General features: G+C 50.8%; 1 protein-coding gene across 2 annotated transcripts; it reads right to left on the minus strand.

The window, feature by feature from the left end:
* Nucleotides 1-9,229: 9,229 nt before the first annotated feature.
* Nucleotides 9,230-18,592, minus strand: NRN1 (neuritin 1). 2 transcript variants are annotated; one of them, XM_044258383.1, is made up of 3 exons: nt 18,061-18,592; nt 13,766-13,910; nt 9,230-10,421 (listed from the first exon to the last, which is right to left on the minus strand). In XM_044258383.1, exons 1-3 carry the CDS (start codon nt 18,113-18,115, stop codon nt 10,193-10,195), a joined length of 429 nt encoding a protein of 142 aa, XP_044114318.1. In that variant the 5' UTR covers nt 18,116-18,592; the 3' UTR covers nt 9,230-10,192. The 2 variants fall into 2 exon arrangements, with proteins under 2 accessions (XP_044114318.1, XP_044114309.1); XM_044258374.1 differs by lacking the exon at nt 18,061-18,592 and adding an exon at nt 15,359-15,503.
* Between the last annotated feature and the right edge of the window lie 3,203 nt (nt 18,593-21,795).

Raw genomic sequence — 21,795 nt, forward strand, 5'->3', positions numbered from 1 at the left:
TTATGTGTGACTGCAGTGTATGTGGGGCCTGGAGGTCTGGGGATCTGGGGATGGGACTGGGGAGGTGGGGGAGTCTGGTAAGATGAGAGGGACCAGATCCCAGTGAGTCTTTAGTGCCACGCTGGGAGCCTGAATCACTCAGCCATGATTCAGCAATGGAAGGAAGGGAAGCTTCTTGAAGAGGGAAGTGGTATTATCAGAGCCATGTAGAAAGGAGAGGATTAATACAAGAGACACCAAGACCAAAATGTGTACGGCCAGCTGAAGAAATTACGATTGTTTCAATTTTTCTCTTTTGGGGTCACCTGCAGTTGCTAATTTTCTTGCAGTGAGTGTGGATTATTGGCAAATTTTAATATAAAATACATAAAATAATTTTTTTGTATGGTAAAATAGAAACTATAAATGGGGAGAATGAAGGAAGCCAAAGAGGGTGAGAGGAAACAGTGGGTAGGAAGGAGCCTCGGTCTCCAGGGGCTCTGGAGGCCAGGGTGCAGCAGTGAGGGCAAAGCTAGCAGAGAAGGGAAGAAGAGAAGTTCATTCTCATGTTCTTCCAAATTTGCTGAGTGTCTGCCGTGGCCTTCACTACTGCAAGGGCTTGATGGAGAAATGGGTCAGTGACAAATAGATTGGACTAGGGAAGGGGTTATCTTCCAGGATACTGGGTCCTGAGTATATTTGTGAGCTGAGGGGGTGGGAAACTTAGATAATGAAATACAAGATAGCAAAAAGTTCAGTAAGTAAGAGGCAAGATCTAAGAGTAAATCAGAGGGAATAAGGTCAATGTCCCAAGTACAGTGCATATGTGTGTGTATCTTAGGGAGAGTATCTGAGATAGAGAATATATGAAATAGAGGTATGGATAGTATGTAATAATGAACATCGATGTAAGTGGGTATGCACATATTAATACATTTTGGATCTGAATATATAGCAACTCCTGAAAATAAAGAATTGGGCAAAGCCATTTGCCCCTGCTATCTATAAAAGTATCAAGGGCTATTCAGAAAGAGGAAAAAATATACAGCACATCCTATAAACAAAGCAATTGAGGAAATGCAGTTTGCTCCCCTGCAAGAGAAGAAAACAGTGTGAGACAAAAGGCAGAAGAATTGCTGCACAGGAAAATCCCCTGCCCAGAGGTTGCTCTGTGAAAGGTGGTCAGCGCAGGATGCAAGAGGACCAAGCAGACATAAAGAGGCCCCCCTGGCACAGGGACCCGGCTTGTCACAGCCTGGACTTGGTGTTGATGGATGTGCCTCCCACACGCCCTGATGTTCTCTATCCCCTTCAAAGTTGCCTCTTTTGAAGAATTTGTGTTTGGCCAGAGTTAAATGAACCATGTGGCTTGGGAGTTTTCTCCCTGCCTAAGGGATAGAACCATTCCACATGTTTCAGGCAAAAGCCTGAGGAGGTGACCGGAGAACTTGAGGGTCCTAGAGCTATTTTTCACAGTGACTCGCCAAGGATCGGCAGACCCCTCTGAGCCGATGGAAAGATGGACGCTGGACCAGGCACCGGAATCAGCTCCTCTGAGTCCCTGAGTCAGGCTGGAGCTAATTATCCTTGCCTGCCCCCACTGGCTATCTTGCTTGCTTGGTCTTGCATCTGTCTTAATCAGGAAGAGACTCCTACCGTGGCGTCTTCATGTAAACAAAGCAATTTGTGACTTGATTAACCCAGATGGACAAGTGTGTCCTTTTCTCCCTTCTCCTCTTTACTGAGTTTGGATGAGTTTCTCTCCATGCAGAGGGCAATGCCCACCGGTGGCAGATCGGGATTTGCTTTTGCTCTTGCCACCTCCCTTCCTCTAACACCCATTGCAAGGGATTCGTTTCAGGCATCCCATGGACACTGGGCCCGCTTCCTTCTCGGCTCTCTCTGTTTGCATAATGGACAAATCAGAAATGCCACCACCATTAAAAATCAAACCCATGGTTTGTCCAGGTGATAAGGTTTATAGTTAATATTAGCTGCTGTGATTTATCAGGAGAATAACTACCTGGTTATACATTTCATGAATGTACCACCAAACCATCTATCAATGTGACGATGAACTTTTCATATCCGAGCAGGCCTGTGATGGGTACGGAATCAAGGAACTCACCTGCACGTCTATTAAATTACTGGAATGCAAGAAAGCAAATAAGAGGCTCTGGCAGCTAAAAGGGGGGCATGAAAAGGGGGAGAAAATAATGAAAAAATTTTTATACCAACACATTATAAAACATTAACGTCATTTTTTGTTTGTTTGTCCTTTGAAATTTATTCCCTAGTGTCTTCTTTCTCTCACATATTGTTGCCTGTGGCTGAAATAAAGCTGCCATTATTCCCGTCCCCAACCCCCCCCCACCCCAGCACTGAAAAACCCCACCCAGACAAAGAAGGGCCCTGAGCTGATTCCAGGAAACATACATCCTGAACCACTCAGGGTCTCTGAATATGTGTAAATGTAGCAGCTAAATCAGCACAATGCGAATTAGGACTTGTATTATTTCCCCATTTGCAACTATAACAAGTTACCACAAACTTGGTGGCTTTGACAATGCAAATTTACTTTCTTCCAGGTAGTTCTATAGGTCAGAAGTCTGACAGGGTCTCACTGGGCTAAAATAATGGGGCTGCATTCCTTTCTGGCGACCCTAGGGAAGAATCCTTTTCTTGCCTCTTCTAGATTCTAGGGACTGCCTGAATTCCTCCGATTTAGGGCCCTTTCTTACATCAAAGCCAACAATGGTGAGTCCAGTCCAGTCCACATCCCCTTATTCTGACCTCTTCTGCTTCTCTCTTCCACTTTTAAGGACCCCTGTGGTTAAGGACCCAATCCCCCTGAGGAATCTGAGATAATCTCCCTATCCTATTGAAGGCAGACTATTAGCCACTTACTTTCACCTGTAGCCTTACTTCTTCTTTGTCATTACATAACATATGCAAAGTTTCCAGGGATTAGGGCATAGCATCTTCAGACTTTTCTATTATAGGACTTGAGTTTTGTGGTAGTTGTTTTTGTTTGTTTGTTTGTTTTGTTTTGTTTCTTTTATTTTGACTGGTGCTATTTCTCTTTTGGCTCAAAGTAGTAACAGATAAGCAAAGTGAAGTCTTAAAATAGGTTTCTGAAACAGATTACTATTCAGATTTTCAGGCAGCGGCCCCTTATTACCTGCTGATTTGGGCAAGTTAGTAACGTCTTTTCTAAGCCTGTTTCTCATCTGTAAAATGGGGATAACACAATCTCCTACAGAAATGAATGCAGGAAATGGGATACTGTTTGCAAAGCTTTAGCATAATGCTTAGCATGTACGAAGTGCTCAATAAAAGTAAATTAATGTAAAATAAAATACTCAATAAAAGTAAATTAATTAATTTTTTGAAGTTAGGTCCGGATACAGGCAAAGAAGGGACAGCATGTAAGCAGGTATCAGTCCTCCTCCCCACTCGCTCTGAGCTGGTCCCACCTGTTGAAACCTCTCCATCTCACTGGGCAAGGAAAAGAAATGTTCAGCTGTCGTCTCTGCTGCCCTTCCTAGGGGCTGCAGTTTTCTTTTCCTTTGCTGCCTTTTTCCTTCTCTCACCTTCCCCTGCAGACAGGCCAGGGGGTCAAAGACTTGGTACTGACCCACAGAGTAGGTTTGGTTGCAAGAATAGCTCCTAATGGAAGTGGCAGGAGTGGTGGGGGGGCGGCGGCAGGTGTGGAACCCCCAGATGAGTCCCACTTCAGCCTGCCCAAAATCACTCACTGAATCCACCCCTGCAGGACCTATGGCCTCAGCTCCCAAGGCTTGTGGATTAGATTAGCATGAAATAATCGGAATTCTCCAGGACTAATTACATCTGACTTTGTAAGTTCCTCCTTTCAGGGCCATGTGGTTGCCCAGGGGAGGGCTGCCTTCCTAGGGCCATGTGGTTGCCCAGGGGAGGGCTGCCTTCCTAGACAGAGCTCTGGTGGCTATCAGGTCCCTAAAGTGGCCCAGACAACCCAGCATGGGTGCCCAGAAAGACTGACCTTCCAGAAATGCACCAGGTTACCTACTGGGCTGACAAAACCAAAACTCTGTTAACTCTGTTAACATACAGAGTTGATGTTGATGCTAGGAAACAGGTACTCTATACATGTCAGGAAAATAATCCAACAATGTTTTTTTTTCCCATTAATAGCATATATACATTTTAAAAATAAAAAATAAACACACATACGTACCTTTCTGGCCAGCAATCCAACTTTGGCAGAATCTATTCTATTGAAGAAACAAAAATAAATACTGATACATGAGGTTGTTTGAACAAGAAAACTTATTATAACAATACTTGTAGGACAAAAAAAAAAAAACAACTTGGAAACCTTGATGTCTGTCAGTGGGTAGAGAATTAAATATAGTATGACCATCTGCAAAATATTGTGTAACTATTTAAAAGAAGGAGTTATTTGTTTAGTTATTGATCTTAAAGGATCTGGTGCAAGAGAAACCATAATTTTGTTAAGATAAAAAAAAAACAAACAGCTTTGGGTAACAACTTTGGGTGGTTCAGTCAATTAAACATCTGACTCTTGATTTTGGCTCATGTCATGATCTCAGGGTCCTGAGATGGTGCTCCACATCAGGCTCTGTGCCTGAAGCCTGCTGTAGGTTCTCTCTCCCTGGGGCACCTGGGTGGCTCAGTCAGTTAAGCATCTGCTGTCTGCCTATGGCTGGGGTTATATCCTGGACCAGAATCATGCCCCCTACTGGGCTCCCTGCTCAGTGAGGAGTCTGCTTCTCCCTCTGCCTTTCACCCAACTCTCATGCTCTCTTTCTCACTCTCTCTCTCTCACAAAAAAATAAATAAATAAATAAATAATTCTCTTGCCCCTCTTTGCTGGCACTTGTGTGCATTCTCTCTCTTTCCCTCAAGGAAAGAAAGGAAGGAAGGAAGGAAGGAAGGAAGGAAGGAAGGAAGGAAGGAGCCTTGTGAATGGATTCATGTCAATGTTTTCAGAGCCTCAGGGAAAGTATGGAAAGATACACATCAGTCTAATCACAGGGCAGGGTGGGTTAATTTGTTTTCCTTCTATGTGTTGCTTTGGTAGTTACATAAATACTTCAATGTTTCAACTTGGGAAGAGGAATTTAATATAAATACTGCCTTATAATAAATTTTCATAATATAAATAGCAGCAGAGAGAAGAGGAATAAGGGAAACTGTCAAGGAAGCTCCAAGGTCAGCTCTGAGAGAACCTAGGGATTTCACGCTGGGGGTTTGTAGACAGTGAGTGAGAGCCAGGGCTGCAGGGGTGTGGCTAGAGGGTCTGAGAGCACAGTCTGTGTGGAGCCGCTGACTTAATTCAAATTTATCTAGAGCATCCTCTAAGAAGGCCAGAGTGGGGTGGAGCGCTGGGTAGCCTCCAGCAAGAGGAATTTAAGCTGCTAGACTATGAAGAAAAGCTTCCCCAAAGTATTACAGGTCATAATGAGTCTTTCTACTAGGGGTTATTTTGAAGAATTCAGCAAGACTTATCGGATTAAGCTGGTATAGAGATGGGAGGAAGCAAAATACCTAGCGTTAGGTAAGAGGCCAGTAGTGGGAAAACGGTTTACCTACCTTATCTCATCTGAAACAAAAATGCAATCCAACAGGGTAGGTATGATTATCCCCATTTTACAAGGAGGAAATGGGGGTTGAGTAACCCATCCAAGATTATGCAGCTGGTAAGGGGTCTTTTGGCTCCGTAATCTACATTCTAAAGACCTTGTCCTACCAGGGTGAAAATCTAGATGGGAATATTACCCTTCCCCTTCACCCCGTGGGGCTCAAGTGGGCAGGGCCAGGCAGGGTTTCTCTTTATTCCCAAGTTGGGGTTTGCAGCTGAGGTTCTGAGCCCCAACATCAAGGAAGAGTCCCTGACAGACGATGTTCTTCTTGGGGGAGGAGGGAACAAACTACAGCATTACAAATTCCCTGATGCCCCACCTGCAGTGACTTGAGGGCACAGGGCTTGACATGTGGTGAACCCTGGGTCTTGCTCCAGCCACACAGCTGACATCCTCACTGCCTCGTCCCCACTTTATTTTCACAGTAGAGGCAAGGGAGGAGCGAAGCAACGCTTTGTAGGGGTGAGACAAGTGGACCTTTTCTCTGGTCCCATGGGACCAGACCATAGACTGTTCCAGAGAGTGGACACCTCTAGGACTGGCGGTGTCCAGCCTGGAGCTGCCGGGGTGCAGAGCTTTGTGTGTGCGGGGCTGGGGGTGAGGGGTGGGGCGGGTAGTGGGAGAGGGAAAGAGTGTTTGGAGACCTTCCCAGAAGCAGCTCTGTCAGGATCTGATGGAGTGTCAGGAAGGGGGGAAGGGGGTGGGAGAAAAGGAGGAAGGGGGGGAGGGGCAAAGGCTTCATCTGCTCTCAGCCATCTGATGTCCCCAGGGATGCCCTCAGGTGCGCGGTGAGTGCTGGCGCTCCCGCCTCCACGGACTTCACTCACACCTGCCTAACACAAAGGTTCTGAGGCTCAGTGATGACCATGACCCTACCCTTGAGGCTTCAGCTGGAATGAAAGCATCTCTGGATTTACAGAAAGAGAATCTGCATGGTGGTCCTTGTGCTCATTCGTTTCTCTGAGAGTCGTGAACGAAAATCAGTCCCAATTTCTTCTCTATCCTCCTCAACTCTACCATCTCCACCTGGAAATGTCTCCATTTTCTCCTTCTGTGTTTAAGGGGACTGCCTTCCCCTCTCCCCTCTGCTGAATGTTTTCCTCATTTTCCTCTGCATCTGCATTTTCCGGGCCCTCCTTCTCTGGCCACCTCTTGGTTCCCTCTACTTCCCCCTCCCAAGGGCTCTGGAGCTGACCTCTCTAATATTTTCATGAGGATAACAAAATATTACACTCAAGTTAACCTTTGTGTCTTGGATCTACTTGGGCAGGGAGTAGAGAGAAGTAGAGAGAAGAAGGTGCTTCTGCAATCCCAACAAGTCCTCAGAGGTTCAGGGCCAGGGCTGGTGGGCTGCTTGGAGAGGTGCACGTTGGTATGACCATTTCCTTGGTGGACGAAACCCACCAGGATCCCCATCCCCATCTGGGTGAGGGGTGTGCGCACCCTGGTTAATATCTCCCTGAGCTGGGAACAGGGCTTACTGCTTTGCTGCTTAAAAACATCAACTAACATATGGAGATGTCATCATGATTAAACAGCAAATTATAGTCGAAGACGGCGCGATAATAATCTAAACAATCACTACAACAAGAAGAAATGTTCTCTCACGAGCCAGATGCGGCAGCCTGTGTTCCTGAGACTAGCGCCCCTGTCTTCCTGGGGCTCCCCCCGCCACCCGAGCGCACTTGCTGGTAGTACCGGCCTAGGACAGGGCAAATGAGTCCCCAACAGGGCACCGATCTTTCTCGAGGCACTGGTAGGATGATCTGGGACAGGACAGAGTGGAGGTGGAGGGCCCTCGCTCCGGGAAGGCAGCTGGAGCCACAGGAGAACGGCGCTCCTGGAGAAGAACCTTGTTGAGAGAGCAAACGAGCCCTCGTTCCCAATCCTTCCCGCCTGTCGCCTCTGTCCCCTCCCCGAACCTCGCCTCCTCCCAGATCTCGAAGGAGACAGATTTCCAGGTGGGAAACACGCGCTGCTAGGGGAGGGGCATCCTCCGTGTGTCTCGGATGTCTCCCTTCCCCCAAGCCTGGGGAGAGCAACGCGTGTATTTTCCTTTGGCCAGCCAGGGGCCCAGCTGCGTGCACCGGTTCGCTCCCACCCCTCCTTGGGCAAGATACCGGCAGGAGGCGGCGAGCACTCTAGGCAAAGGAAAAAAAAAAAAAAAGAGAGAGAGAAAAGAAAAAAAATGATAGAAGACCCTCCCTCTTTTCCCTGTTCTCCTCCCCCTCATTAAATAGATTCGTATTTAAAACAGGCTCAGACATTTTAATTTGAATTCCAGGGATTGCGCTTGGGTTAGAATCATCCTACCTCTACTTGGACCGAAAATAACCCCTGAAACGAAATGATCAAAACCAAACGCTATTTTCCAAAACAACCACCGTTCCCTGTGGGTGACCATTCCGCGCAGGCAGGCGGGATCTCCTTTGCTTTTGGCTGAGAATAGGGGATCGGCGGAGGAGGGCCTGGGTAGAAGGTGGCGGGTGAAAGTATTCCCAGGAGTGGCCCGGCGCGGCGCGTGCGTGAACCGGCCGCGGTAATATATGCTGCCATTAAGAATCCGGGCAGGTTCTAGCGCTCGGGGCGCAGGGACGCATGTGTTGCTGGAATTCAATCCGTGGGGGGAATGCAGATTGGGCTGCGACCTACTGGGTTTGATTTATGAACTGTTACTCTAGCGATTGTTTACACATTACATTTCAGAGCCGCCGCGCACCCTCCCGGCGGCGGCCGGCTCGCTCCGCGGCGCGGGAACCCGCCGCAGCCTCCCGGGCCTCGCCGCACCTGACCTCCATCCCCACCCCGCGAGACCCCGCCCTCCCCCCCCCGCCGCAGCTCCCTCTGCCGCCCTCCCCCCCGGCACCTTCTCCTAGAAATCAGATTTCGATTTCCTTGAACCCAGAGACAGACGCCCAGTTCTCCCTCCCCCAGCCTGCTCCAGTTCCGGCGGCCTTGGACCCCGGTCTCCTCGGCCCGTGATTACTCTCGAATGTTTACCTCTCCGTAAGGCCATGCGGGGCCTATAAATAGGAGAGGTGGAAGCAGCTCGTCTGCCAGATCAATAGGGCCCCGTCTCCTCGCCATTTCAGCTGAGCTGTCTTATTAATTATGAAAGGATTCACCTGATCCCTGCCAGGGACCACAGCCTCTCCTCTGCCCCTCTGCTAGAGCCCTTAATGGCGGTTCGTTCGCAAGCTGCCTCTGGCCACCGCAGAGGAAGAGGCGAATCGTGGTTAGGACTCGGCCTGCACCGATCGTGGTTAGGGCTCCGACCCGCCTGGGGCGGGGGCCGCAGGCTGGGCACTGGCCTTGGGTCTGCGTGTGTTTTCTCGCGCAAGCCCAACCTGCCCGAATCCTCACCTACAAAAGATCTCTGCTTTTTATTTATTGAAAATACAACGTCCTCTTTCTCTTCAAGTAAACACGATTTCAGAAAACTGGCAAAGTGACCTAGTTAAAGAGGGTCTGCTTGAAGATGACAGGTTATCTACTGGCTGGCGAACAGGTGCTTGTATACTCCAGCGTCCCGTGTCCCTACGGAAACCCCGGGCACTGGATCAAGAAAGGAGGCTTGGGGCAGGAAACAAATGACACCCCCATTTCAAACAATAACTTTTATTTTATACTTCTCTATACTTTGTAGCAAATCTTTTTTTGCTGAATTTAATTTATAATAAACTTTTTAAATTACATCTCTCTCTCTCTTTTTTAAAATCAAGGCTCTTTTATGTCAAAATCTTTTTTTAACTATATTTTAGATTAACATTTAACACCCCCCCTTGTGATCTATACCGTTGGATATTCAGGTATTACTGTATGTGTAACAGCTAAAACAAGAGGGAAAATAAAGGCAGTGGACTTGGAAAGATGCATCGACAACAGCAGGTAAAGCTTAACCTCTCAGTGACTTTAGCAGCGATTCTTCTGGAAGCCTTTACCTAGACACCCGAGATTTCCTCAATCCCTTCCCTCTCTCCCTCCTATCCTTAAACCACAAAGCCAACAATCTGTCCTTTCACTTTCCTCGAGGAGAAATGTGCAGTGGAAATGATCAAAACAAGATACTGTGGAAGAAAGACGTGAGCGTGAATTATTCACCATATGCTTTCCTCGTGGACATCTCTCTTGAATTCATTCCCCTGGCCTTCTCCTCTCCTCTCTTTCCTATTAGGAGGAGCCCATCATTTGTCATGTATTAACATGATTAATATAGTAGGTGGCCCAGGGCCGTTCCTGAGATTCTTGTGCCAAAAAATAAAAATTAAAAATTAAAAAAAAATGGGGTGGGTTTTCCGTTTTCTTATTTTTGTGTGAAGACGGACTAAAGCTGAGGTCCGATTTTGGCTGTGCTTGCTTGCTCACTGATTGGTAACATTTGGCAAATAAAACACAAGGAATCAAACGAAATCAAAAGGAGAATCAGGATTTCCCACAATCCTATATGAGTGTTTTCAGCATCACAGAGAATCACAACGTCCCCAAAGAACGAATGGATCTTCCTCTCGATTTCCGGGAGCATGGAGTGAATGTGGGTGGGCGCGCGGGGGGAGCCGGCCCCGCGCTCAGAAGGAAAGCCAAGTCGCTAAAGCTGCCGAGAGAGACATCAGGAGCACGGGGAGCGTCGGGAGCAGGGACCCTGCCGCCCCGTTGCCGCTGCCGCAGAGTTCGAATAAGCTGCCTTGGATGTTGAGGTTTTTGGATTCTTTTCTCAGTTTATCCCACATATCTTTCGCCCCTTCCTGGCAATCCGTAAGGGCTGTGACCGTGCAGCTGTGGAAATCCTCCCAGTATCTGGCGAGGAACAGAACAAAACGGAAGAAACAGGTTGACTTTGGGCGCGGGGAGGACCCGGTCCTGCACCCCTGCGCCTCCTCCCCACCCCCACCGCCTCTACCCCGCGGCCTCCGCAAACCTCTGCGGGAGACACCCCCCACCTCCTCCCCACACGCCCAGCGCCGGGGTAGAGCTAGGCTTGCTTTCTCCAGACCTCGGCCCACCCTGGAAGCTGACGTCCGAGGGCAGAGGCCGCCCCCGGCGGCGTCTGGTTTCTCTTTCCCGCTCCCGGGCGGGGACCCGGCAGCCGGGAGCCGGGCCGCACCCGCAGCGCCGCGCTGGCACCTCGGCCTGCGCAGACAGATTGCTCGTCCTCCTCGGGGAAAGCTAGGAAAACAGTGCTAAGCCTTGCAAGCTGCCGCCCATTAATGCCTCTTAGCTAGCAAGATGGGTTACTTGCTCAGAGCAAGGCCCTCCCCTCTTGGCTTCTCACTTTCTCCTCCCCCTCGTCCCTTCTGTGTCCCACCCCCCCTCCTCGCTGCGGTACTCCCTCGCCTTCGCCCGCACTCTCCCTCCTCCCTTCCTTTTGTTTCCCGTTCTCCGATTTTCCCATTCCTTCCTCTTCCCTTCTTTGTCTTCCTCCTTTTCCCTCCCCTCGGTTTTCCTCTGTTGAATTCCTCACTTCCTCTTCCTCTTCCTCCCCCTTCCTCTTCGGCCCTCCGTGACCCCTGGCCTCGCTCTCCACAGTCCCCGAGCTCAGATTTGGTCCGGAGACTCCTGCCTGCCTCTCCCCTCCCCGAGTCGGTGAGTGTCGGTGCCCTGGGGCCAGCCTGTAGCCACCTTCTGTTTTTGCAAATCCCAGTGCTCCCGGGCCTGCACGCTCGGTCCCTCCTCTTCTCCCCCTCCGGAGTCCTTCTTGGGCTTGGGCCCCAGGAAGCCTCCTCCCCACGGCCTTCCGGGTATGGTGTGCAGCCCCCCAGGACGGGACTCCGGTGCCGCCGCGGTACCCTCCGCCAGCCTTCCAGGGACCCCGCTCTCCTCCTCTCTCCCTCTCTCCTCGCCTCTTCCCGAGGCCCCGAGCCTTCTTCCCCAGGCACTTCCTCCCCCTTGGGCTCAGCTGCTAGCCCCGCCCCCACAACCTTCAACCAACCTGTCCTTTTTCATTATTGTCCCCCTTTCTTCCGAAAACCCAAAATAGATCCCGAGACTAAATATAATTCCAACCCGTGATCGATTCCTGGGGCGCTGTCTCCTTTCGGTGCTGGGTCGATCCGTGCGTCTCGGTAACTCCGAGCTGGGCTGGCTCCCACTTCACCCGGGCCTGTAGCGCCAGGTCACTAGCGATCGCCTTCCATGCAATTTGGTTGTATTTTCTCCTGTCCCTCCCTTCTGCTCGCTAGCCTGGACTGTAAGTGCGTTGAAGGCAAGCACCATGTTTGATTTATTCTTGTTTGCACTCCCACCCCATCCTCTGGCTAATAGCAGAGATATAAATGCTTGTTTAATTGCCTTGAGCTCTGGCTATTTTCTAACGACCTTTGTGAGTCTCTAATTTATGAGGACGGGGGAGCCTGGAGCACAGGGCTTCCAGGTTCCTCACTTCATAATAAACAGCAAGATTTAGAGAAACCAAGAGGCGGAGGGAAAGCTCTCTTGCTGTCATTGCACCTCCCAAAGGATGTCTAAAGCTCCTCTTTCTTTATGCATGCCCAGAGGGAGACAGGACCCTCCTGGAAGAGGAGTATGGTGATAAAGGACAGATATCCACATGGTACTGAGAGGCAGTGGGTTTCAGCAGAGTGTTGAGCAACCAGAATCATTAATGAAGTGGAAGCCCAGACCCAGCAATGGCCTCCAGCCTCTGGAAGATGGGGTGGGCAGGGGGTTGGGGGAGGATACTTCTATCCTCCAGGACCAAGTCCTGCAAAAAAATTAAAATAACTTGCAATAACTGAATTCTAGCAAATAGTAGAAGATTTGGGAGCTGATCTATATCTAACCTTTTGTCAATCTTCATAAAGCTACATTCTTACCTTTCACCAGACATTTGGAATTAAAGTAGGTGGGTATGCAACCCAGATCAGGCTTTTGTCCCTTTTCTGATAGCTGGAAGGTATCAGCTACCTAGGTGCTGCGGCTTTTGGTGGATATCAGGGTACTTAGGAAAATGTGTAGCAAAATTGACCCCCATTTAATTACTCGTTGTTTAAACAAATAAATGCTCCCTCCCCAGGAATTAGAGAAAAAAGGACTTCACTGTATACAAAGGATGGTGCAGAAAATGGTTTCACCAACCTGTGGGAGCCAAGGAGCACCTCTTGCCTTGTGCTTTTTGGTAAAGACAAGAATTGGGTGAGGGGTGGGAGTTACAGCTTTTTTTTTTTTTGAAAAATAAAATAAAGTAAAATAAAATAAGTGTGTGTGTGTGTGTGTGTGTGTGTGTATTATAGAGGACAGAGGTACTGCTAAGGTCTGCAGTAGCTAAAATGTTGCTGGTCTACCATAGTAGGGCTCTCTGCTAGTTACCTTTTTTCCTAGTGGGAGCAGTGCTTTTCAGCCAAGCTCTGGGCAAATCCACTGCACCTGGCCAGGTACCTAGTCCCTACCTGCCTGTGGCCTGGGGATACCAAGCAAATGCAGAGAGGAAGGTGGGGGGAACAAGAGGGTGGCTAGCCCAGACCTCTACTAATTTGCCACAGACTCAGGAGAGATGGTCACTGGAGGCCCATGACATACTTTTGTTGGGCAAAATCATTGACACTAAACAAAATATTCTTCCAGCCTCTCTCTTAGAAAGAGAAAGAGGGACCCGCGCTCCCTAGCCTGCCCCCAAGTGTTCTTCGTGTGTAGCAGAACGGGGTTTTATCAGAGGAAATGGACAAAATAAACGATTGACATTGACCTTTCCTTTATGTAAACCTGAGGTATTTCCTAAAACGCTCTGCAAACCAAAACCAACTCTTCTTCGGAGAGTACTTGGCAGTCCACTCATTCACGCACGCAGGGGGGGGGGGGGAAAGACGAAGACTGCCTCAAAGTAGAGCGGGGAACCGCCAGCAGTTTTCTGCCCTCGCTCTGGGTTCCAGCGCGCCTAGTGCCCGCGCCTCTGTGCCTGCGGGTGAGGATGCGTTGGGCTGGGCCCCGCTCCTGCGTGGGAGGGTCCTCCCCTGCCCATCTAAGACCACAGGACCCTTTTGGGCAGTGCAGACCCTGGCCGAGGCCTGAGGTCGAGAAGCCCACAGCCCAGCACGCTCTGATTCGCGCTGGCGAGGAATTCAGAGCGCCGGCCCTCAGCCAAGCCCGCACGGACCTCAGCAGCGCCCCCCGGAACAGAAACCCAGCAGGCCAAAGTGGACACTTACGTGCACACGGTCTTGATGTTCGTCTTGTCGTCCAGGCCCTGCGGGTAGTTGGCCATGCTGTCGCCCAGCTTGAGCAAACAGTCCGAAAAGCCCTTAAAGACCGCATCGCACTTGCCCGCTGCTCTCACGGCCTGCACCAGGTATGCTGCGGGGAGGAGGGGACACTGGTTAGCAGCGTCGCGACCCCGCCCGGCAGCCCCCGAGGCCCGCCAGCCCCCGACTCGTGGCCCAGCCTCGCGGGACGCCAGTGTTAAAGGTAAATGAAAGATGTGGCCCAAGAGTGACTGACCCGCCCCCAACTACAGACTTGTGCGGACCGTCTGCGCTCAAGCGGGTGCGGGAGGGGGAGGCGAGGCCATTCCTTTCCTGCAGCTCCCTCTCGCATCTCGCTCTGCATCTTTTTCTGTTTCCATCGCCCCCTCTTCTCACCTCCCCCGTCTCTTTTATTTCTCTCTTTCTCCTCACTCCCTCCTTCGTTTCCCAACACTTCCCCAGCAAGTCCGTCCTGGCTCTCGAAGTGCAATCTTGCATTTCTGAGGTGACAGAGGGGGTAATGGCAGCAGAGTGCGGGGGTGACGAAGGGGTGAGGAGGCGGGATCGCGTGGGGGCCACGGAGCTGAACCTCTGGCCACGTCTTGCGAAAAAGCCTCGGGCGGGCTCCCCGTGCTTGGTGGGTGCTCAGCAAACACTGCTGAATGACTAAATTAATAAAGTCTCTGGAAGCCAGCAGCAGTCATCGAAATGGGTTGTTTATTATAAATCGGACTGCCCACCGTGGGGTATGTGTTCCGAGTGAGATCGTCGCACTCACCCTCCCCACCCCACTGGAGAAAGAGAAGCCTTGGCGTCCAGAGACTGGGCTGAGGTAACGAGTGGTCGGGGCACTCGGGGCCGGGCAGAGTACCTGTGTTGGCACAGGTACCCCGGGCTGCCTCCTGGGGGCCAGATCCGTGAAACTCAGTCCGCGGCTCAGCTCCCCACACACCCCGAAAAACCAGCCACCAATCCGCATGCAGCGGGTGGGACCTTTTCTCTCCAGGCCCCAACCCTGAAGGCCCAGGTTGGCAGTCGACCCGGGGGCTCCCGACGTCTAGCTCCGGGTCCCTTACAACGGGTGAGGCGGGGCGGGGGGCGGGATGGCGGCCGGGACCAGGGGAGGAAGGGAAAGGGAGGAGGGAGGTAACCCGAGCGGCTCCGAAGTCCTCTCTCCTGGCCTCGGGGCGGTCAAACCCCACGGCGCCGGACTGCGGCTGCCAAGGCCGTTTCTCTCCATCCCTAGGCCAACGAAACAGGCTAAACGTTCCTAGGCGGTCAGCCAGAAGCACGTAGAGGGGCCAGGAGGGGAGCAAGAACCGTTGATCCACGCTGCTGGGGATCGGGGAGCAGAGGGAAAGGCCGATCTTCTCAGAATCAAAATCGGCCTCCAGTACCCACGACCCAGAGCGCAGGCTCCTTCCTGGGGAGGATTCTTGCCTCCAGGGCTTGTGTGTGAATGTCTCCGAAGAGGACCATACACCTCACTGCCCCCGCTACCCCCAGCCGCTGGTCCCCGAGAGTCGGGCCAGACGCAGACAAGAGGGAAGGTGACCGAACCTGCAGGCTCCGAGAGCTCCCCGTTTGCAAATTGCGGCAGGAAGAGCAAGGCGGGCCTTGCGCTTTCTAATCCGGAACGGGAAGCGCTGGGGAAGGGACTGAGGTTAACTTCGACCTCCGCTCGGGCAGATACGTAAACCTTCATGAATCTCCCTCCCCCACCCCCGAGAAATAATAAAAGCCCTTGCGACTGCAATATCAAATAGAACGCTGATAGAAAAACGAATCTTCGTTCTACTAGAATCGGTCACAGTGAAACGAGCCCTACACAACCTTCGCTACAACATGCCACAAAGCAGCTTTGCAGCGCCGGAACGGAGTAAAATACAGTCCCTCTTCCCCTCCCCCACCCAGCTCCCCTCTCTCCTTACCCTTTACCTCCACCCCCAAAACTCAGTGGCAAAAAAGTAGCCCCTAAGATGCACTGGCAATATTTTAACGGTGGAACTGGGGCTCGCCGGGGGCAGGACGCGCTCCCGTCACGTTATCTTTGCGGGAGCTGCTGGAGAAGACCCTCCATACCGCGCATGTGTGAGTGTGTGCGTGTGTAAAATAAGGAGTCGTGAAAATTTCTGCTTTTTTTTTTTTTTCAACTATAACTGCTTCGTCTCTAGTTCGCTGTGGGAGGACCGGAGCTTGCGCGCGGGACGTGTTTTGAAGCTCATGCCGCTAAACAGGTCACAGCCCGTGCGACCCTCGCTGTCCTTCCTGAACCGGGCTTCAGCGAGGCTCGGACGGGCGACCTGGGCTCCTTCCCTCTCCTCTCCCGTGTCTGCGTCTTGTGCCTTTTCCATCTGTTCATTCATTCGTTCGACCTCTCATTCATTTCAAACTTCCTCCCGCGTGTCTTCATTTGCGTTCACTATCCTCTCCATCTCCTCGTCCCTTCCCAACCCCCACTTTTGTTGCCAAATGTCAATGATTTGGGACAGCTCCCAGCCATGAATTAAAGATTGAGGCTCTGGTGCGGGAAAGGGCAGACATTCGGGAACAAACATGCTCAATTTCAATTCCACAGCCAACAAATGGTCATTTTCCGGTCGAGGTTAATGTGTTCCAAGCGTATCCCGCATGCACAATCTTTCTCTCTCTCTTTTTAAAAACCCCTCCAAAGTAAGGTTATTTCCCTCCAGGAAAACAGCCCCGAACCTGCTCCGCTTAAAACCCTATTTCAAAAATAACTGCTATATCTTGCTTTCCAAAAATGTACAGGCTAATTGCAAAATGCCACATTCACTTACTTCTCACACTTAAGGGTTTTTCTGCAATTATAATTTTTAAATTTTATTGAATCTCTTTGCACTAATGTCAAAGATTCAGAAGAACCAGATTCAAAAAATCAAGTCAATTCGTAGAATTAAAGGAAAATGCCAACATCCTGCACACAGTCTAAAATTCCTGTAATGTTCATGCAAAAAATAAATAAATAAAAACAAAACCACTACACAAAATCATGTCAAATGCATTTTAAAAAACAACACTGCAAAGAATCCATTTTAATGTGTAGATAACTCCAAACCCCGTTTCCTCCACATTTCTCATGGAGAAAAAATATTTTCTGCTGCCCCATTCCCTAAAGGATCCTCCAATCCAAATACTGCAAGGGTTTATCTGTAAAGAATGCTACAGCCTGAAATGATATGAGGCAACAATTCCCTCGGTCTCCAGAAAACCCTTTTGAAGAGTTTCTATTTTTTCTCTTGTCCATTCTATTAATAATCTACTTCACTTTCACTTTTAGGTCAGGTTAATTAATGCTCCAACCTGCATTGAAGAAGTGGGGTTTCTAGTGCTGCCTTCCATCACGTCTTCCTCATTCTGGATGGAAAAACGTGAACTTTTAAAAACCCCCAAACAGTGTAACTAGGACTCAACATTCCTTAACATAAAATGGGGACTAAGTAAATCTGACATAATTAACCCCAAGCAAACAAAAATAACAAACCAAACCCCCAACGTGACATACAGCATACACTTCTTAACCCTTTCCTACATATAAAATTCGGATACCTATAAGGAAATGAACAGGCAAATATTCATAGAAAATGATATCCACATATAATTGGCTGAATTCAACCTCCTCAATGATAAGCATATTAAAATATGTACTCTGGGGTTCCCTATCATTCTCAATTTACCACCCCCCCCCCAGCCGGGTCTGCGGTGCGCGGTGCAAACGCTGCAGCTAGGATATGGGGGGTAGGGGGGCGGGAGAATGACAAAGTTCTAAATGCAGCAGTCTGAGCCCCGAAATATCTTTGCTTTCTGCATATAAACTTTCCATTCTAGCTGCCTAGCCATCTTGTTCCTGCATTCACCTTTCGACCCTTCAAAATAATACCTTGCCGTATCGCAGGGGCCAATGCATTGCCCCAGAACCCAGGAATCCTGGTCTAACCCGAGAAAAGGAAGCAAAAATGGATGTGCGCTTTGGGGGGAAAAAGGGGGGGAAAGCCCCCTCCCGAAAACGGCCAGCTGCATACATTTCCTGGCAAAGGTTTGGAGTCTCTCTCTCTCTCTTTTTTTAAGAAAAACCAACTCGGGACGCCCGAGTCCCTAGGAACCAATGCCCCCACCCTTGGGGGTTTGCCGGCTTCTCCGCACCCCGAGGCAGCCCCGGGCCAGTCGGTCCCCCTGGGCGCCTCGGACCGGGCCGGCTACCGCCTGTCACAATCCGCAAGCCCGGCCGGGCGGCCACTTACCTATTTGCACCGCGAGGATCAGTGAAATATATCTGCCGTTCAACTTAAGTCCCATCCTACGTTTAGTCAAACCATTTGCGACCGCAGACCTTTAAATAGTTAGTTTAGAGAACGCGGGGGAAAGCTGAAAAATAGGCATTGCCAACAAGTTCCAAGAGCGACGGAGACTTTATGCACGGGGAAGGCAGAGGGAGGAGAGAAAGAGAGGGAGCGAGGAAGAGAGAGAGAGAAAGAGAGAGAGAGAGGCTGAGAGAGAGAGAGAGAGAGAGAGGGGGGAAGAGCTGGGAATGGTTCACTCCATTAGGAGGGGGCGGAGGAAGTACAGCCTCACGCCCACGAGCAGGCCTGACGTGGGGGATGACACGGAATGATTTTTTTTTTTTTTAAATAAAGACACCTTGGTAGAGAATCGCCATTTATAGTCATCAGAAGCTGGAATTAATCAGATATCTCCAATTAATGTGTGATCCAAACGAATTCTCGCCTCCCGGGGGTGACCACTTCCCCGTCCCCGCGGCCACCCCCGCCTCCTCGCTGTTCCCGGGGCCCCCAAACCCCGCCTCCTCCCTGCGCGGAACAGGGGCTCCCTCTCCCCTCCCCGCCTGCAGCCGGGGAGTCCTGGCGCGCCCACTCGGTTATTTCAACTTGCTCCCCCCTCTACCATCAGCTCAAAAGAGAATCCAGCCCCCTATCCCTACGTTGCAGTGGGGTTTAAATCAGCGCGAACCCGAGAGGGAAGACAGTTAAAGCAGTTCTATCAATTCGACATCCCCCCTCAGCCCCCTGCCTCCTGCACTTGCCTACCCACTTTCTCTCCAACCCAGTAGCTGAGCTCTGGGCTTAGCCTAGAGCGCGTGAGCACACACTCACGCACACACTCGCGCACGCCCGCAAGCAGAGCGCCCCCGTGCCCGCCTGCTCACACTGCACGGGAGCGCGCGCACACGCGCGGCACACGCCCAGGCCCCGGGGGTTTGGTCCGCACTCGTGGGGCCCCTGAAATATACACCGTTTGCCCTCTGCGAATTTCACCACTTGGGACGCCCCAGCCGGCAAGAGGCCGACTCACGAGACACAGCGACAACTGTTTTGGGGGACAGGAGAGCACGGAGAAACGAGCCTCTGCAAAGATGATTTTCGGATACTGGAGATTTACTAACTCTCAGAGCTTTAGGAAAATTTCCTAGGCCATTGATAGAATGCGGGGCTCTTTCTGATCCCGATGCGCCTCTTGGGGTTATTTGTTGAGGATACACACACGTACACACACGCACACACGCACATCACGTACGCACACGCACGCCCGCCTTCACATACACCTGCACTGTCTTTTGATGCTCAGGCGCAGACCCTGTGTAGACGCAGCCTGCTCTGCAACGGAGTGCTTCTGCAGCTGCGTGTATGCTCGGTGCCAGGTGCGAACGACGACCACTTGAGTTAAGAATGAAAAACAAACAGGGCTATTTCCTTTCTAAAGGCCGTTAGGCTTTGGTTTCTTTCCCTTCTGCAAGAAAAGATGACTAAATCCTAGTTTTTTAAATCGAAAGCTAAAGGCAGCATCAGCCAAATTTAAGTCCCTGAAGAGAGAAAACAAAAACCAAAAGACAGAAAACAAACAAACAAAAACAAAAACAAAAAAAAGAAAAAAGAAAAGAAAAAGACGCCCCCCAAATCTTTCAAAAATACACGGGAACATATCGAAATATTAAATAGTCAGTAGAAACGCAAACGGATTAAAGAGCTATCGAATCGAATTTACTTCTTCAGGCAGCGTGCCATCTGCGCTCCCATCTCAGGGTCCCCACACTCTCTCAGACATTTGCAGATTCAAAGTCAGAGAAAGGGGCAAAAGAAGAGGGGTGCTGTGGAGAGTGAGGGTCTGAAGGGGAGTGCGGGGTTCTGACTGCAGCACTTTGTGACGTGGAGCCTCAGCACAGGGCGGCCGCTTCCCCGCGTCCCGCGGGAGTCGCAGACCCGGAGGTGGGGGCACTGGCCCCGGCTCCGGGGGCGGAGCCATGTAGCTCCACCTCTGGTGACATCACCAGGCCGGCGGGTTGGGTGGCTGGGGGCCCACCTTTCTAAAGTCCAGGGGCTCTGTGGCAGCCCCGGTGTTTCCTTTCCCCGTGCTCAGAGTCTCCTGGAACGTCCGAAGGCGTAGGCGGGCAGGGGGCGGGGCGGGGGCCGGTGGCGAGAGTGGGGGTGTCCCTCGGACCCGCCCCCGGCGCTCTCCAATGACAAGGAGGGAGGTTGGTCCGAGGGGCGGGGTCTCCAGGGAGGGGCAGCAGGCCCCGCCCACAGTCCCGCCCCGCCCCGCGGGGTCCCGCGCGTTCCGCCAGCCCAGCGTTCGGCTCTCCCGCCTGCGGTTAGCAGCAGCATCCCTGCCTCTCTCGAGACTTTTGCGGAAACCCAGCTGGGGGCGCTTTAATTTTTTGCCCCTCACCTCCGTGCTTTCCTCCTGCTCACCCACAAACCGCGAATCTTCCAAAACTCGTTTTCAGAGGATGCCCTGGGATTTTCCCCCTCTCCAGGTCCCATCCCCTGTCATCCTGAACTTGGGGCGTTGGACGTGTGGGAGGAGGCTGCGCTAAAGTACTAAATAAAGCAGAGTGAAGCGGGGTGCGGGCGGGCTGCCGCCAGCCGACCCGCGCGCCTGCGCACAGCCGCCCGGCTTGGGGCTCCCGGGTCAGTCGTCGGTGGGCGCCACCCCGGAACCCCAGCTGGCCTTCCCCTCTTCACTTTCCTCCCCTGGCGCCCAGCCTCCGTCGCTGGCGTGGGTCGCTTTGAAAGTGGAGAAGTGAGAGAGCAGAGTTAGTACTGCACGTAAGGTTGAAAGCAGATGCTAACAGTGGTTTTTTTGTTGTTGTTGTTTTGTTTTGCTTTTAAAATCCTTTTAAAATTACCGGTCGTTCCATGCGAAGGTTGGGTCTTTCTAGTTCCTTAATTAACGACTAATGAATTCCATGGTTGCCCACGCACGCTATTTGGAAACGTTGGGGGCGATATCTATGGTTGAAAGTGGCACTGGACAGCATTTCCTCCTCTTTTTTTTTTTTTCTTTAATTCGAAAAGTCCACTGTACATATTTGAGGGGAGAGAGCGGTGAACGAGAGCGGGGAAGTCCAGATCCTCGGCCTTGCGTTGTCAGTATTGGCATGACCAGGATTGGTACCCATGCTTCTCTGGTGTCCGTTTCCTGATTTGGAAAACAAAACAAAACAAAAACAAAAACAAAAAACGGAGATGGGACTATGATGTGATTTCCAAGACTGTTTTCACCTTTGACATTTTGTGAACCGGAGGTTTTCTAGAATACAGTCGATGGGGTTGGGAGTGGGGCTGTGAAACCGGGAGAATAAAGTCCCTTCAAGAGTGCTTGCTGTAGGCCAACTTATTGCAAAGGGCATATTTCCTTTGGATAAACAATTTCGCTTAAAGCTAAAGAAACAAATACCGTGAAGGATAGAGGAAAAAAGTGCTTGGTGCTGTCCGGGTCTGCATATCAAGTTGAGCCAAAGGTACCCCTGAAAGTAGGTCTGCATAATTAAGGCATAAATATGCAAAACTTTTTATCCCTAAAACTGCCAGAAAGAGACCATGTCTAAATTTAAGCCTGTTTGGCATCATCTTCTTCCCTCAGTTCAGGTTTGCTGCAGCCCTAGTCAGCAAGTGGGCATGCATATGGTACACACACACACACACACACACACACACACACACACGGGCATCTGGTATGGG

This window comes from Neovison vison, chromosome 1 (genome assembly GCF_020171115.1).
Source record: "Neovison vison isolate M4711 chromosome 1, ASM_NN_V1, whole genome shotgun sequence".
NCBI classification, from domain to species: Eukaryota; Metazoa; Chordata; class Mammalia; order Carnivora; family Mustelidae; genus Neogale; species Neogale vison.

Excerpts from the sequence above, each read along its gene's own strand:
- NRN1 (XM_044258374.1), bottom strand. The coding sequence starts at position 15,503 with ATGAAGGTTTACGTATCTGCCCGAGCGGAGGTCGAAGTTAACCTCAGT. Across the intron at positions 13,911-15,358 it reads GGAGCTCTCGGAGCCTGCAG|CATACCTGGTGCAGGCCGTG; the intron begins GTTCGGTCACCT and ends TCCTCCCCGCAG. Across the intron at positions 10,422-13,765 it reads AACATCAAGACCGTGTGCAC|ATACTGGGAGGATTTCCACA; the intron begins GTAAGTGTCCAC and ends GTTCCTCGCCAG.